Consider the following 18,219-nt stretch of genomic DNA (forward strand, 5'->3'; position numbering starts at 1 on the left):
ACCAAACCTAAACCGCCGAAGAAAACTAATTGCATTTTTTTTACTTTCTTCTTCCTTTTTTAATTACTAAAATAAATTTCAATTTCCATATTTTGATATCAGGTTTTGTCAGGTTGATCTCCCTTCTAGGTTTAAATAAATCTCTCAAAATATGGTTAAGTAGACACACACACACACACACACACACATGCACACACACACACACACACACACACACACACTCCCTAAAACTCCCAATTATACTATATAAAATATTCACAAAGAAAACAAGAAAAGATCAGCCTTGACAACAACTTCACAAAGTCAAAAACAAGAATAAATGACATCCTAGAATGAAACACTCCAGTCCTTACATTATGAGCCAGCAATCAATATTTCAGTCGAAAGAGTGTTTTTAGTGCTTCAGTGTGCATTTTATTAAACCATCTGTGAATGAAGTTCTGGATAATTTATGGAGATTTAGGAAAGAGTAGGTGTTAATATCCAGATTGAGACATTCAGATCTTAAAGGGTTAGTTCACCCAAAAAGGAAAATTATGTCATTAATAACTTACCCTCATGTTGTTTCAAACCCGTGAGACCTCCGTTTATCTTCTGAACACAGTTTAAGATATTTTAGATTTAGTCCGAGAGCTCTCAGTCCCTCCATTAAAGCTGTGTGTACGGTCTACTGTCCATGTCCAGAAAGGTAAGAAAAACATCATCAAAGTAGAATTGAACAATTAAATCAATAAAAGAAGTTAAACAGTCTTTTTCTTTATATATAAACAGTCTTTTATATATATAGTTTTTACCACCGAGACCTGTTAAAATACAATAATTGTTACAATTTTACAATAAATAGTAAAAGTCAACAAGTTGAAGTAAATTTCACAAAGTAATATTTTTATTTTATTAAAATATATCAATGGAGAATAGAACTTAACATTGTTTTACAGTAAAAATATATTATACTGTAACTACATTTACAGCAAGTTAAAAAGTACTGTTAATACGAATACAGTATTTTTACTGTAAGTATAATTTACAGTAAGTTACTGGCAAACTGCTGCCAGTAAGTTACTTTAATTTCTACAGGAATTTTTTACAGTGTATGTTAAGAGAATGAGAACCTTTATCAGACACACAGAGACATTTTACACATGAATTGTTGCATTGTTATAAACTCTGATTAAGCAATGTGTGTGTGGATGAGAGCAACCTTTATAGTGTCACTGATGGGAACCAGTGCTGTGTCCGAAACCGCTCCCTATCCACCAGAGGTGTAGTGGTAAAAAAAGAGGTGGGTAAACTATAAATTCTTGGTGACCACATCGTGGTCACGGTAAGGTGGGCCACTGCCTACTGGTGTATGTGTATCCTGATGCAGTGTTCAGTACTCGAGACTCTGACTCGGTCTTGGACTCGGTCTCGAGACCGTATTTTAATGGTCTCGGTCTTGTCATGGACTCGTATGCATTTTGACTTGGTATTGACTCTGACTTGAACATATTAGGAATCGGACTTATGCCCGAGTCCACTCGAGTCCCAATCAAAATATTTCATGATTATTACTGTGTGTTAATGTTTCTTTAAATTGATGTATGATTGACACATTCAATGACTGTTGATTTTCTTGTGACGTGAGACGTTAGCGTAATGTTAGTGCAGAGGCAGCTGGAATTTTTTTTTTAAATGTCTGTTACATCAAGCATTATTCAGTTTGCATATAAGAACCACAAAGAGTTCGTATGCAGTAAGACTCTAAAAAAGAAACATTCTGGGTTATGCAAATTCTGTGGTACATCAATCACCGAAGCAAAGGGAACAACTTCCAATTTTCATCGACATGTGAAGCGAAAGCATAAAGAAAGGTAAGATTAAGAACTCATAATTTATTGTATATGCATACATTTTACACATCAGCTAATGCTTAGTTTGGCCGCAGCGCAGAAGTCTTTTATAGTTTTTAGTCCGGCTCCCGCCAGTTTCTCTCCCACACCTTGAACCGCCCACTCACTTCTATTTTACGCTAAGTTACCCTCCTGCCATCCGCTTGTAGTGATCCCGCTTTCCAGAAAGCAACATTGCTACATTATTTCTCTCAACTGTGTAATTTTTACAAAGTAGGACAAAATGGTCATAGAATAAACCAAATATCGTTTAATTAAATTATATAACGAATACAGACACAGACTGACTGTCTCAACACTAAACATCTCCCCCCCCAAAAAAATGTCTGACAGAAGGCATTGAACTTATATGGCATTTCATCCAGCTCTCTTCCCCTGGCACATACACACTTTTGCATGAAATGTTCCTGGACAGTCAGTCGGCTCTTGTGTGTATGCCCTCCGTAACTAAAAAAAAACGACTAGTGTGTATTTTACCCTGCATTAAAACGCACCATCCAGTGAAATTAGCATTAGATTATCCATTGCTGTTACACAAAGTGATGAAATGGTAACTTTTGTCAGTCCCCGCTTCCTCTGCAAAAAGGAATTATGAAAAAAAAAAAAAAAAGGAATTATGCCCATCTGTAATCTTCACAACATCTAAAGTGCACATAATCCAAGACATTGTAAGGATATTAGCAGTCATTAGTTAAGCTTCAAGGTTAAAAGTTATGTAAAAGCTGTTACAGTTGAACATTTACAGGTATAGTGGTACAGTAATGTTACTTGTACTAGAAGTGTTATGTAGAATTACAATATAGGGTCGTACAGTAATGTTATGTGTACTAGAAAGGTTATATGGATGTGGATAGTGGTACAACGATGTTATGTGAAACGAGCACTTAATACTGACAAGTAACAATTCATAATTCTAATAAAATTACCTTTACACCACATACTATGTGGCCCTTTTACCCTTTATTGTTTCCACCAAACATTTTACATACTCTTGAAGATTTCTTTAGGCCTTGTCTCGGTCTTGACTCGGACTCGACCCTTTCTGAATTCGGTCTTGACTCGGACTCAACCCTCTCTGGACTCGATCTGGACTCGGACTCGAATGAGCTGGTCTCGATTACAACACTGTCCTGATGACATCGCTATAGGCTATCATTTGATATTACTACCAAGGGTATCACTGGTTGTTCCCTCATATAGGTCACACAATCACTATTCAATTCATACATTAATCTATGTTCTTGCTAAAGAGACTCAAGAAGGAATAACAAGTTTGACATCTATAAAGTTTACTTAATGACAAAACAGAGAGAACAATTTTTTTTTAAAGAGGAATAGAGAGGGAGGTTTACATCCAGGGGTTCCAATGCAATGCACTTGTACATAATGATTAGGGATTTTGGATTATTTTCATAGTCGATTAATCTGTGTTATTTTCTCAATTAATCGGTTAGTTGTTTGGTCTATAATATGTCAGAAAAATGTGGATCAGTGTTTCCCCAAATGCCCAGGAATGGTCCTCAACAGGGCTCCAAACAAAAAAATCGAGTAAGGATATTGATTGAATCGAGTAAGGAGCCATTGGCTCCTATAAGAAAAAAACTTAGGTGCCAAATGATTTTTTTAGGTGCCACAGAATAAACATGTTTTATGTGTTTTATTTAAATTATTTATTTTACATTTTAACTTTTTAATCATACTGACATGTTCATGTCTCATCTTTTCTTGACTTTATCAGCATTTTAATCCATCTTGTAGATGACCTGGGAATGAAGGTTCACTTAAAGTGGGAGCTAAATGTCTTTTCCAACTTGAAATATACAGTCATGCGTTGTTTATTACACAAAATCTGTACCAATATCATGGACCATAAGCATCACTTGGCCCCTGAGTATAGTTTGGGGTCCTCCTCAATGCATCCTGTAAATGTGTCATACTCTCTTAAAAATAAAGGTGCTTCATGATACCATAGAAGAACCTTTTTTTCCTGTCTAAATGGTTTCATAAAGAACCTTTAACATTTGAAGACAATAACAGATTATGAAAAGGTCAGAAAAAGATTGTTCTTCAAAGAGCTTTTGACTGAATGGTTCTTTGTGGAACCAAAATTGTTCTGTGAAGAACCTTTTAAGCTCCTTTATTTTTAAGAGTGCATGTCTTTCACACTTTCACTCTGTTTTTCTTAATTAGTGAAATTAAAAATTATAGGAGGAGTTGAATCATGACAACAGGTTAAGTAAAAATATTAAAATTCAATAACTCATAAATATAGCAATCAATATTTCAGTCGAAAGCTTGTTTTTAGTGCTTCAGTGTGAATTTTATTAAACCATCTGTGAATGAAGTGCTGATAATATATGGAGATTTAGGAAAGAGGAGGTGTTAATATCCAGATTGAGACATTCTGATCTTAAAGGGTTAGTTCACCCAAAAAGGAAAATTATCTCATTAATAACCCTCATGTTGTTCCAAACCTGTGACACCTCCGTTTATCTTCAGAACACAGTTTAAGATATTTTAGATTTAGTGCGAGAGCTCTCAGTCCCTCCATTGAAGCTGTGTGTACGGTATACTGTCCATGTCCAGAAAGGTAAGAAAAACATCATCAAAGTAGTCCATGTGACATCAGAGGGTCAGTTAGAATATTTTGAAGCATCGAAAATACATTTTGGTCCAAAAATAGCAAAGAGAGCAAGAGAAATTGAAGATTAACACAGAGCCGAGCCAAATAACGAATGAATGATTGACTCGTTCTCAAGTCAAGAACCGGTTGCATCGGTGTTCGGATCACCAGTAGTTCTTTCTGACAGTTCGATTCAATAAACCGGTTGAAGAAAACGATTCAGCAGTTCCTTTGTGATAGACGTAATGGCGTTATTGCTGATGATTGCCCTTGATTCAAGCCTTCAGTTTACCCGAGCTCATAACATTAGCACAGAAAGAATCAGTTCGGTTCAGACATGCACAGTATCACCAGCTCCTCGGTTCTCGAATCAGACGCGTCTGACAGAAATATTGGTTTGGGATATTGGTTTGTTTGAGCTCAGAGGGAGTGTCAGCCACATTAAAAAAGTTAACAGCTTAAGCCATTTGTGGATTAAAGCTTATTGGAGACGCGAACCGTTTAAAACGATTCAGTTCGTTTTGGTGAACTGGTTCAAAAAGATCCGGTTACATCGAATGATTCATTCGCGAACCGGATATCACAAACTGCTTTGTTTTGAACTCTCTCTCACAACAGACACGGAAGAGAAGACAATGCTGAATAAAGTCATAGTTTTTGCTATTTTTGAACCAAAATGTATTTTCGATGCTTCAAAATATTCTAACTGACCCTCTGATGTCACATGGACTACTTTGATGATGTTTTTCTTACCTTTCTGGACATGGACAGTATACCGTACACACAGCTTCAATGGAGGGACTGAGAGCTCTCGGACTAAATCTAAAATATCTTAAACTGTGTTCCGAAGATAAACGGAGGTATCACGGGTTTGGAACGACATGAGGGTGAGTCATTAATGACATAATTTAGATTTTTGGGTGAATTAACCCTTTAATGATGCATTACTGTTTCTGATGGGTAAACACAACTCATCATAAGCTCACTGCTGTTATAGTGGAGTGATGGAAACAGCTGAACACATTATTATTCAGTGCATGGAAGGGAAGAATGATAAATATTAACAAAGGTCCAGACGTTGGTTCAGGAGGAGGCTAATAATCCAGTTCTGTCAGTCATCATTATGAGACTATATAAGCAGCAGTCAGTGCACCGTCCCTGCAACAGTTCTTCCAGCATCCCTCCACCTCCCCAGCTCCTCCTCTGGATTTGTGTGTAAAGTGATTATTGTGTGTGAGCAGTTTTACAATACTGTAGTAATTGATTCACTGTTGATCTGATCTGATGTGATGTGAGAGAGTGAAGAGTGTGTCATTGTTCTCTACAGGTTGAGTAATTGTGGTGTCACAGATGAAGGTTGTGCTGCTCTGTCTTCAGCTCTGAGATCAAACCCCTCACACCTGAGATACCTGAATCTGTCTGTGAATGAACTAGAAGACTCTGATGTGAAGTTGCTCTCTGATCTGAGGGATGATCCGCTTCATAAACTGAAGACATTAGACTATTGTGAGTTGATTTTTTTTTTTTTATTATTATTATTATTTACATTTTTAAAGTTCAGTAAAATGTGTGTAACATGAGAATATAAGATAATAATTCAGCTTCACTTTAGTTTCTGCATTTCAAACTGTTTATTATAAAAGTTTAATTCTGTAATGTAACTGATCTATGAACATATCTTCATCTCTTCCAGTGTGTCTGTGTGTAAGTGATAAAGAGAGAGTTGTTGATCATACACTGTTATTAATCTATGATCAGTTGCTCATTCATGTCTCTAGCTGTAATATGAATACACTGTGTTTTTCTGAGCTGGATCTTCTGATGTGATATGACCGCAGTAATGTCTCAGACTCATATTGTATGTCTGTGTGTGTGTTTTATTGTAGGACTCTCAGTATTGAGACATCAGCCCCAGACAGCAACATAGTGTTGGCCCAGATCCGGCCCACATCTGGCCCGCATGAAATCCATGTGGACACACAGATTCAGAGACACATGGATCACAGAGACCGAAGACACAGAGACACACGGCATCATTAAATCATTACTGTAATGATTTCAGTGTAAAATAATTATTATTCACATATTTTTGCTATGATGATTATTAGAATTTCCACTTAAATCTTCACTTTTTGTATTAATTTTTTTTTTGCTTCTTCCTCCTGCACACAGTCATTTACTAACGGCTGTGTTGACACATAATTACTTATTTTATGGAGAGGTTATGACTTTCAGTGTGATTTTACAATCTGACAAAGTTCTTAAATGTTTTAAAAAGTCTGTTTTTCTAATGATCAACAATTCAGTGTCTCTGAATAATGTTCCTCATTCACCATCATTAACAACGAGTGAGATTTTGATAAGATGATAAATTTACAACAAAATGATACACAATTTACTGAGAAATAATACATTTACAAAACAACGCATTAGGAATGGAGTGTGATGGATTTTAATATAAAGGACATTAAGAAAATAGATCATGTTTATACACTACCGAAAACCAAGGAAAATCAATGTTTCTCAGGCATAATTTAATATAGATCATCATAATTGTGTATTGTGACATTCAAAACTAGAAACGTATTGCTTGTACATTTCCTCTTTCTATTAAGACATTTATAATTGACTAAAAATTTAATAATTTAACTCTGTGTATTAGATCTAATACAAGCTCTAACATTTGGTAAAATATTGAAAAAAAAAGCTGTAATGAGTATTAGAATAATTATTTTTATTTCAGGATTTTGTTTAAATTCATAAATACAAAACAAAGGACTGAAAATGTGAGCTTCATTTCATTTAATAGAACAAACCTTTAGTTTCTTCTCACAAAACTAGTTTACTTTCACTTTCCTTTAGGACAAACTCTTGACCTATATATTAAATGGTAAAATGCTCCAGAGTAAAATTATACTGTCTGAAAGTTTGACCGGAGTTAACAAAGAATGAACATATTTCAGTATTTTTACACAGCAACAACAGAAGAAAGTGAACTGTGAAATTCTTAGAAATAAGACATGCTTCTATGTTACAATTCCTGGTTATTAATTATCCAAACCACCATGAACAAATTCTACAGCAAAGAACATCAAATATTTTCTCTAATACAAACATACAATGTTTGTAACAATGTACTGTGTTCACAAACAACAAATACTCAAGACGACTTCTGTCTGGTTTGTTCTGGGACGTCACCTGAGAAATCACATCATACGTGTCACTATAAAGAATTACTGTCCATTGTGTTATTATTAGGGATGCACCGATACCGCTTTTCCAGTACTCGCCCGATACTTATATTTCTGGTACTTGCTGATACAGAGTACAGATACCAATATTTTTATTGCATTTGTAAATTTTTGTAATATTGGGCTGAGAAACCAAAAGAGTATGTATAATGTTAGCTGGTTAACTTCATTTATTAAACAGTCAAACCAAAATTTATTCAAAACACACTTTTAACATTACACATTATCACAGTTTAATCTCTATAGTTTAGAAGATGGTAATAAAATATGACAAGAACTCAAGAGTTAAACTGTGTAAGAACAAATGAATCTTGATATTGTAAGATAACTTTGATAGAAAGGTATGTAATGAATTACAATCAACCAAAATAAATATTCAGACGGCTGTTAGTATGACAATATTTACACATCTATAAATTTTTAGTCAGGCAAACCTTAGCCTTAATAAATGCCTGTTGTCTCCTGGGCATGCTGTCATCCAGGTCCATGCAGACGTGGTCTAAAAAATAATAAAAAATATACAAAATTATATCTGGTCTCTGAATAATTTGTGTTTTGACTGAATATCCTTTAGTTATTTTCACAATTAATTATGCCCATTAAAATGTATTTTACATGTTTTGTGACTTTTTTGTTTTTGTTTTGTTTTTTCATCACCTGTAAATTAATAGCATTAGAGCTGCTACATTAAATCGCCTTATTACTGTAATAACGCACCTTGCTGTAATAATGAAAGGAATCAGTCGTTATAAATCTCCCGCGATATTTTTCACAAATAGAAGTCGCGTTTTTGGTATTTGTTTTTATCTGAAACATCCTGCGATTTATATTCCAGAAGCCACTCATATAATGCAGAAACTCTCGAGCAAGCAAAACACGCGCAACGTGTTCCTCTTTGTACTGTTCGAGAGAACAAGAGAGACATCGTGCTGCCGAGTGCATTACACACAGGCTGCTAGATTCACTTTTGCAAGAAAGTCATGTATGCCCAAGGTTGAAAATAAATGATGTTTATAGTAAATGCCCCTATAAATTGTCTTTTTTGACGATTTCGTTTTAATCCAAATATGCGGTTATCATCAAATAGTGACCCAGGGAAGGTTCAGTTGACATGTACTGAGCTGTAAAAGTTTTCACAGATCCGGAAAGTGATGTTAGTGACCCTGGGAAGGGTCCGCTGACCAAAACTCAACTGTGAAGTTTTCACAGATCAGAACAGCAATGTAATTTTAAAGATCAGAATAGTTAAGGGATCAAGAAAGGGTAAACTGACAAAAGCTAAACTGTGAAACTTTGCCAATCAGAATATTGAAGCCAAGTACACAAGCAAAGGCACAACAACCAAAACTTTGTCAAACAAAGTGTACACGTGTGTGTGTGTGTGTGTATATATATATATATATATATATATATATATATATATATATATATATATATATTAGTGGTGGGCATAGATTAATTTTTTTAATCTACATTAATCTCACTGTGATCTTGAAATTAATCTAGATTAAAATGGCTCATTCGAATTCTGCCGAAGGCATTCAGAATATTCAGAATAAAATTGACAAACAGTAAGTCTTTGAGAAGGGGTTTATCAAGCTAGGTGGTGCATTAGAAAAGGGTTCATTTCCTGTTTCCAAAATGCATCACAAAGTGCTTGGAAAAGCTGTAAACTAATTCCACATTGCACAAGGTGCAAACAACCTTACGCCTGTTTTGACTGTTAAAACTACAAAGTAATTCTGTCAAGAGCAGTGAGTGATTTTCTTTCATTTTCTTGGATTAACATTACAGCAGCCAGTCGCTAAAGTAGGCGCGGCCACTTTAAGAGACGATGAACGCATCCAATATAATACACATCCCATTTTTTTCCTGAACTGTTTACTTTCACTTAAGAAATAACGGACAGTTTTTTCGAGCATAATTTCCAAGGTGGATATTTTGACATATTTTGTATGTATTTGTCGGCACAAGAGCAAAAATAAGCAAATTCGATGTTCAAGTGTTTTGAGACGCCTTTCTCTGCGTGAGCCCTAAACACCAGAACACCGCGAGTACTGAATTGGGCTCTTTCACATCTTTTTGTTTGTTCAAACTGCGATTTGTATTTGTTCGTTCAGCTGCAGGAGGGACTTCGAGGAGAACTTTGCAGAAGAGAGCTCGGTTCAGTGTCGCTGTCCGTGATATGCGGCTCTCTCTCTCTCTCTCTCTCCGCACCGAACACAGCGCGCGAGTCACCAGCTACTCTGTTCAGCTTTTCCGCGTCTTGTGTTTGGATGCTTTAATGTTTAAATCGACAAGCGGTAAGGCTTTAAAATATGTGAAAAAGATAAGCTTTGGTGACGATGCGCAGCAGTGGCCCGTCAACTGTCCTGAACATCTTTTTAGGCTGGCCTCGGCCAGTCGGTAATATAAAATATCAAGGTGAAAGTCATCATAGCTTGCGTAGTACCCCAGCTCCCAATCCAACTATGAGAATAGATTAACGGCGATATTTTTTTTATCGTCCGATAAGAGTCTCGCGTTAACGCAACACGTTAACGCCGATAACGGCCCACCACTAATATATATATATATATATATATATATATATATATATATATATATACAGTATATATATATAAATAATGCATATATATGTATGTTCATTTACCTAATAAATTGGAAACAGCAAACATATGACAATATTAGATTAAAAAAAAAATAAATAAATAAAACAAACGGGGGGCACAGCAAAGAGAAACACAGCCACGCGATAAAATGCTATTGTGAAAGTTTTCACAAATCGACCTCAACCTAAAACTATTCATTGCATAGATATCCTACATAGACAACCTTAATCTCTAATAGCTCCATTCTGCTGTCTGTTGTTCTGTTGTCTGTGTTTCTTTGCCTGAATATTGCACTCAGGGCCGTCGCCAGTGGGGTGAAAGGTGGTGACGATTATAGGGCCCACGGCTGAGGGGGGCCATCAACGATCTCAAATGACTGGCTGCTGAGACCAGTCTACGATCAGGACAGTTGACCGCCACTGCTGCATGGCATTACGAAAGCTTATCGTTTTCACTTGTTTTTAAGCCATACCACTTGTCTATTTAAACATTAAAGCATCCAAACACAAGACGCGGAAAAGCTGAACAGAGTAGCTGGTTACTCGCGCTGGTTACTGATAAAAAAAAAATAACATTTAACAATTGTCTTTTCTATTTCATTCATTCATTCATTCATTCATTCATTCATTCATTCATTTTATTTTTTAATAATGACATTCCCAAAGGCACTAAAAATAAAAGAATATCAAAACACAGCTGAACAACATGCTTCATAAGACAAATCATATAGCTCATTTATCATCGCATCTTCTTATATACTGTCTTTCGCAAGACACTGTAGATAATGGTGTATATAATACCCCTTCATATCCATCTACACGCCATACACCATAGTAGTAAAGCAAAAAAATATGTTTTTTTAACATATTTGCATATTTAAAAAAATATATATATATATGGCCGTCCACAGCTGAAGCTCATCAGAGTCCTGCTACAAAAGCCACCGCATGACACACACTGGTGAGACACATCTCCACAAGACTCCACGCTAATGTCGCTGATATACTTGTCTTCTAGAAAGCAGTGTGTGACCGGCCAACCCCAGCACGTGAGCTCGACACAGACACCCAGCACCTGAGGACACGGAGGAAAGAGAGAGGCGGATCATCAGCACACGTCACCTCTCAATAAACTATTATTGAACTATTTATTGAAACCCTCTTTTTGTGTGATTCCTCACCATTACAATATATATATATATATATATATATATATATATATATATATATATATATATATATATATATATATATATGATTCCATTGCATAAGTATTCATATCTCTATATGGCACAGTACAGTTGAAATTTAGCTCAGGAGCATTCATATTGCTTGTATATGTTACTACACTTTGAGTAAAGATAACCTTTGGCAAATTCCATTGAATGGCTATGATTTGGAAAGGCACACACGTCTTAAGAAAATGTCGAACAGCTGATAATGCATATCAGAGCAAAAACCAAGCCCTGTGGTCAAAATAACTGACTGTAGAGCCATGGCCTTAGCCATTAGTGAGGTCCAGGGGATTTCTATAATAACCCCCTTATTACAGTTTTTCTCAATCACTTTGGTGCATTTTTTTCAAATCGGAAATGAAATTCCCAAAACTACTTGTACAACCTCCACATCATCTAGTCATTTATACACATCATAAAACCAGTTTCTCATTCTTCTGGACAAGTTGCGATTGCTTTTGTACATTCATGCAATTGATTACGCACATTTATCTGTGGTTTCCTACATTATCAGTTGCTAATGTCATGTCGCTCAAAACGTATTATATAGTTTTCTGTGCAATAGTCTTACCGCTCAAAACATCTAGTCTTTGGTTCATCGTATAAGTCATTAAATGCAAAATGGTTCATCTAGTTGTCATTAGATGCCAAGCACATTTCTTTTTTTCTTTTTTTTACACATTATTAGTAGACTTTTTATAAATTTGGCATGAATTGTGCAAGTGAATCTTGACTAATGAAGAGAATGTAGAAGATAAACCAATGATAAACCATTTCTCTGAAATAGCTCAAAGGTTCATCTCATGAATCTTTAGTTGGAAAACTTATATTGTATAGACAGAGGACAACACATAAGAGTTACACATTCTGACAATGGACTTATTTTCATCTTTGTGCCCATATTTCCTTTTCCTTTTCTATATAACAATGCTATTGTAAAGAATTTTTTTTTTTTTTTTTTTTGGTCAGACCACTAGTACTAAAAGTGTAACAGGGAATTCTATCCAGTCTCTTTCAATCAATATCCCACATACAGTAATGTGTAAATGTGTACTTTTGAAATGGATATATGGCATACATAAGCATATGACATACTGTTCAATACAGTAGTTTACATCAGAGCATCCCTCCAGAGTACACTGTTATATTGACAACATGACTAAGTGATTTGTCTTATCTGTAAACTATGACACAAGGGCTTGTCATTCTGATGGCACTGACATGTTCATTGACACAGATATTTATTTTTGAGAGATGAACTAAGGATTTTGAGCAAGAGACTGGCTTTTGCAGGTAATCCATTGTGTTTTGCTCTTTGTACGAGTTGTTTTGAGAAATGCACTTACTGTTTTGCAAATCTCAAGGATGATTCGAGAAATGTACCAAAGCAACTGAGAAAAACTGTAACTTGAAATTTTTTCTCGTCCTGTCATCATAAAATCCAGTTTGATGGCGTTTTCCACACATTTTGTCTACAGTCAGAACTAAAATCTGTGATGGGAGCACGGAGTGAGTCTGTGCTGAGATCACGGATAACTTTAATGCAAGTCAATGGCACTCATCTTCCGTGGTCCACACACGGATACCCGTTTCAGTGATGGAGTACAGACCTCACGAAATGGACGTGCTATCTCATTTGGAAACACAACATTTGAAGTATTTATTTTCCAACACCAAATACTATGACCAACCTCACTGTTATTGTAACTATTGCATTGTCCTGCCATCATACAAATTCACTTTGATTCTGTTAGCCTACCCAAAGTTCTGTCACTCGTGTTTTAATGCACTTGCTCATTTAACCTAAGTCTTCAGGTCAACTGTTTTACAATGGCAATGCAGCCTAATCAACTTTACATTTGCTCTGTCATTGTAAAATCCAATTTGATCACGTTTTCCATTTAGCCTATATATTTACATTGCAGAGAAATGCCTCTGTGGCTTTTGTGGCATTACTACGGCTCTGGAATGGATCTGTGGTGGACCCATGGCCAACTTGGTCTCATTCGATGCGTTGCTTTTGTTGTTTACTCATTAAACTTGAATACTTCAGGTCAACTGTGTTACAATGGTGCTAATGCATTGTGCTGTCATTAATTCAGTTTGATCAAGTTAGCCTTCCATGGTCGACACACAGATTCCCTCAACAGCTTGATCTGGATGTTGGTTAATGTTGTCTGCTCATTTAGAAACCTAAAGGCTTCAGGTAGACTGGGTTTACAATGTAAATGGTAAATGTAATTAAACTGCCATTTTGCCTGTCTAAATAAAATCCGTTTGATCATGTTTTGCAGCCATTTATTTCAGTAGATTAAAAAAGAATCTGTAATGCGACCACTGATTCATCCATGGGAGACACACGGACTACAAACTCAGGTTTCACTCTATGAATGGTTATTTTGTTTTTTTCATTTCAAAATAATTAATTTTCATGGCGTTACTTTTTGGATTAACCGAAATTGTGTGATGGACCCATTAATCATTCTTGTCAAAGTGAATAAAGTAGGACTAAAGTCATTGTCTAAAAGAAGGACATTGTTATTGTTAGGGCTACTCATGGATTACCAATGCATGAACATTCATTCGGCGGAAGAGCACAATCCACATTTACAGAAAACAGGCAATCCATTTCAATAGTCATAACATTATCACCTGATCTGGTTAAAGTAGGCAACATTAAAGCATGAAATGCTTGTATATGGGATTATTATTAGAGCAGTTGTGGTTGTGTGCTCATCCCCAGCTGTGTGGTGCAGGGCAAAAGGGGGATAGATACAACTTAAAAAAATGAGATGCCCGCACTCTGCTATTTTTCCCATACGTTTATTGTGCTGCAACATTTAGACCCTGCATTTTTGCACAATAAATGTAGGGGAGAAATAGCAGAGTGCGGGCATCTCATTATTTTGTCATATATTTATTACTCATATGGACAGAGTTGTCAAAATACACTCTTCCCATATTTAAGTAGGAAGACTTTAAAATTTCTTGTGAGACAAAGGGAAATCATATACAAGGCTGATTTTTTATTTTATTTCCTTCAGACCATAATAATTTATCCTCTTTAACATTTCCACAAAACATCATGTGAAGAAGGAATGAACTTACAGAGAAACCAGCATTGTGATATACAAAGTAGACAAGTGGTGAATAGACAGGACAATAATGCAGTTTAGACAGTAGTATACAGTTGGTTTACAGAAGGTAGTTTAGAGTATTATAAATTAACTATAAATGTGCAGTGAATTAGCAGTTACCATATAAGAGCAGAATAAATATGGCTATGTAATATGAACAATGCATGAACAACATGATATGTGCAATGTAGTATCTGTAACATTATAATAGTAGTAAGAATAATGTATATGCAGTGTAAGAAAAACTAAATAAATATGGATATTCAGTATGAAACATATAGACAGATATGTACAGATATGTGCAGTGCGGTAACCATACCATTGTAGTGCAGAAACATTATGAAAAGTAAGAATTAGGGATGTTAACCGATGACCGTTTGACCGATGGTTGACCGTATCAACGTTAACCGATCAAAGTTGTCGGTAGTCGGTAAAAAAAGTGATCTCTAAATTAGGCTATTATCAGTGCTTAATTTATAAAGTGGGAGGTCCCGGAGCATGGGGGGGGGGGGGTGGATACAGCGACTCAAAACAGGGTTAGAGGTTACAGAACAAAAACATAATAATAATTACACTGCTTACGTAGCTTCTCTGCAGGGACGGCGCCAGAGAATTTTTAACGCACGTGCTGAGGGGGTGCTAAATCATTGACGGGGAGCTGCGCAAAACTTGGCTAGTAAATATTTAATATTCAGTTATTCTAATGATCACAATTAAAGTTTTAATTTTATTAAATTTAACAAGCACAACATTCAGCATTCAATCAAATATTCTAAAAGATGTAGGCTATTATTAATAATAATGTTATTTCAACATAATATCTCATTATTTTGATGTGTGTGTGCAACAAGCAAGATGTGCATTTGTAAATCTGGTGACGCATGCATTGATTTTTATTAATAACCTAGTGTTTTCTGACTGTGCTGGCTGCAAAGGTGAAGATGACGATCTCTGTAGTGAACGCGCCTATAGAGAGAAATGCTCATAATGGATTACATAATCAGAGAGTAGCCTTTTTCTTTTTTTAGTTTTAAATAATTTAGTTTAAAGACATTTCAAGCTTTGTGTATTTGATATATTTCTCATGTCTGTGTGAGGCATACACTGAGTTTCGTTAAGTTAGGATGAGATGCACTCCAGTTAACGTGCAATGCAAGTGACCACGCGGGCGCCTCCATGATTATATTGTCTGTTATATTTACTTCTTATTCATTACATCCAGGCGATTGGTTGATGAAAAATTTATTAAAATGAAGATACAATTTATTCAAAACGAAATTCACTTTAAAGAAAGGCTTTCTACAAAACAAAACTTAATGAAGTGGTTAAAATCATGTCTAACCCACTCCTGCGTTAAGCTGAGGATAGGGAAAACAAAGTGTGAGGGTGGAGTATGGAGTATGACTAATACGGGTGTGATGGCAGTGGGAAGAAACAAAACTTGTTGCTCTTTCCCAGACTGGTTCCAGCTCAACTCGACTTTTTAACACTCTGTGCCTGCCACTTTTGGTTTCACCTCTGTTGAGGTTCTAACGATGATATGTAAATATTGGAGATTGCTCTGGTCATTGTTATCACTAGCATCATAATGTTAATGTTCTGAGCATGCCCTCAGCAGCTATCTGTCAGTGTTAGCACGACAGGATGGCTGACAAGAGTAAATATTGCCATCTCCCCAAAAACATGTCTGTATTGTGATGAATACAGAATGCTGTAGATTTTATCTGCTATAGTCATTGCTGTTACCATCTTTTCCACGTTGGTGATGCTAGGGTTTACTTCAGTGTTGCTATAGCAACCAGTTATATTTTATGCTTTTATGCAGTGGTAAATAAAACATCTGTAACTAAACAGAGTACTGTAATTTCAATCAGGACCACTTCCGTCAAGTATATATATATTTATTACAGTAATACAGCATACAGTTAGTGTTGGCGGTATGGTTATGTTCTGGGCAACAATCCACATGCATGTCCATGCAGCCATGCTTGGACAGAGCAGGGAGAGCAGCAATATAAACCCCCTGGGGTACAGAACAGAACCATTATCTGCAAACATAATTACAATTCACAATTATATGTGCTGTAACAAACATGGTAGAGAAGCTTCAGATGAAGTAAATGTAAAGAAGAACGAGGTCAGATTGAATACAGATTAGTTGGTGGAGTTGGGGTTGGAGGAGGGAGTTAGTTGAAAGCAGCGATGCAATGGAAGAGGCGCAGAATGGGAATTTAAATAGACCGCTTGTGATGGGTGTTGAGACCGGATTGGAACACATCAGGAACAGCTGACTGTCAGCTGATGCAAGCGTGACTAACGTAACCTGACTGAACTAGCGCGATGCTCGATTTCAATCGGGACCACTTCCGTCAAGTATATATATTTATTACAGTAATACTGCATACAGTATGGTTATGTTCTGGGCAACAATCCACACGCCTGTCCATGCAGCCATGCTTGGACAGAGCAGGCAGAGCAGCAAGATAAACCCCCAAAACAACCATACGCCAAACTCCCCAACACAACTGATGCAATGTGAATGGCCGGCAATGGAAATGTTGCTTAATACTATAATACCCGACTCAAAAGGGAGCATACAAAGGATTGCTTAAGCTGCTTATGCAAATATTAGATGTAAAGGGGGAAGCATACACCCCTAACAGCAGCATTATTCTAATACGACGGCAGTTTGTATTTATCTAATTAAGTGTATAACATGCTCTAAATTACAATAAGGGGGAAGCATACACCCCTAGCAACATCAGCAGCAGTCTAGTACGACGGCAGTAAACACGTTAAGGGGGAAGCGTCACCCCGAGTTGAGCAGGTTTAAAAAATGCTTAAAGCAGAGTGTGATTTGTAAAGGAGGAATCATACAACCCCTAGTGGCGGCACGAGGAGTATGATATATGCTTTAAACTTATTGCAGAATTGGGTGGCAGTCCGGCAGGGGAAGCATACACCCTGCAGGAATACTTCAAAAGAGTGTCGCAATAGTTTTCGGAAAAGGTATGACAACTAATATACGCCAAAAATTAGAGGAGAGGAGAAAACACAAAATACAACATTTCGTATCGAAGAGAACCTTATTAGATTAGACAGATGCCATGGATTTTTGAGCATATAAAATGTCTTTAAGTCCAGGACGTACATAACGTTCGTATGCGGAAGAAGACCATCTTCCCATCACTTTAAGGGTGTTGATCGCTGTGACAGAAGCTGCTGATGTAGCTGCTCCGATGCGAAAGGAGTGGGTGGTGTACTGCTCTGGTGAGAGGCCACATGCATGGCAGACCAAACGGAGACGAGCGGCAAACCAGGATCTGGACATAGCTTTTTTTCTCCTCCGTGACGAATAAAGGTTCATCATGATGAGCATGGGGGCGAAAGCTCAGATACCGGGACATAGAATGAAAAGGGCAAAAAAGTGTGTTAGTACGAGCAACAACAACTGAAATACCTTTAGATTC

At 36.4% G+C, this 18,219-nt stretch overlaps 1 protein-coding gene across 43 annotated transcripts in view; it reads left to right on the forward strand.

The window, feature by feature from the left end:
• LOC127971886 (NACHT, LRR and PYD domains-containing protein 12-like) overlaps positions 1-18,219 on the forward strand; it is a 280,835-nt gene that overhangs the window by 32,987 nt on the left and 229,629 nt on the right. For 33 of the 43 annotated variants that reach the window (XM_052575176.1, XM_052575177.1, XM_052575179.1 and 30 more), the window contains one exon: positions 5,843-5,871. The exons of 9 other annotated variants lie outside the window; for them this stretch is intronic. In XM_052575176.1, coding sequence (XP_052431136.1) covers positions 5,843-5,871 — 29 coding nt within the window. Of the gene's footprint in view, positions 1-5,842; positions 6,022-6,401; positions 8,296-18,219 lie in introns of those variants that run through there. One more of the 43 variants, XM_052575222.1, reaches the window with a different exon arrangement.

This window comes from Carassius gibelio, chromosome B14 (assembly GCF_023724105.1).
Source record: "Carassius gibelio isolate Cgi1373 ecotype wild population from Czech Republic chromosome B14, carGib1.2-hapl.c, whole genome shotgun sequence".
Classification (NCBI taxonomy): Eukaryota; Metazoa; Chordata; class Actinopteri; order Cypriniformes; family Cyprinidae; genus Carassius; species Carassius gibelio.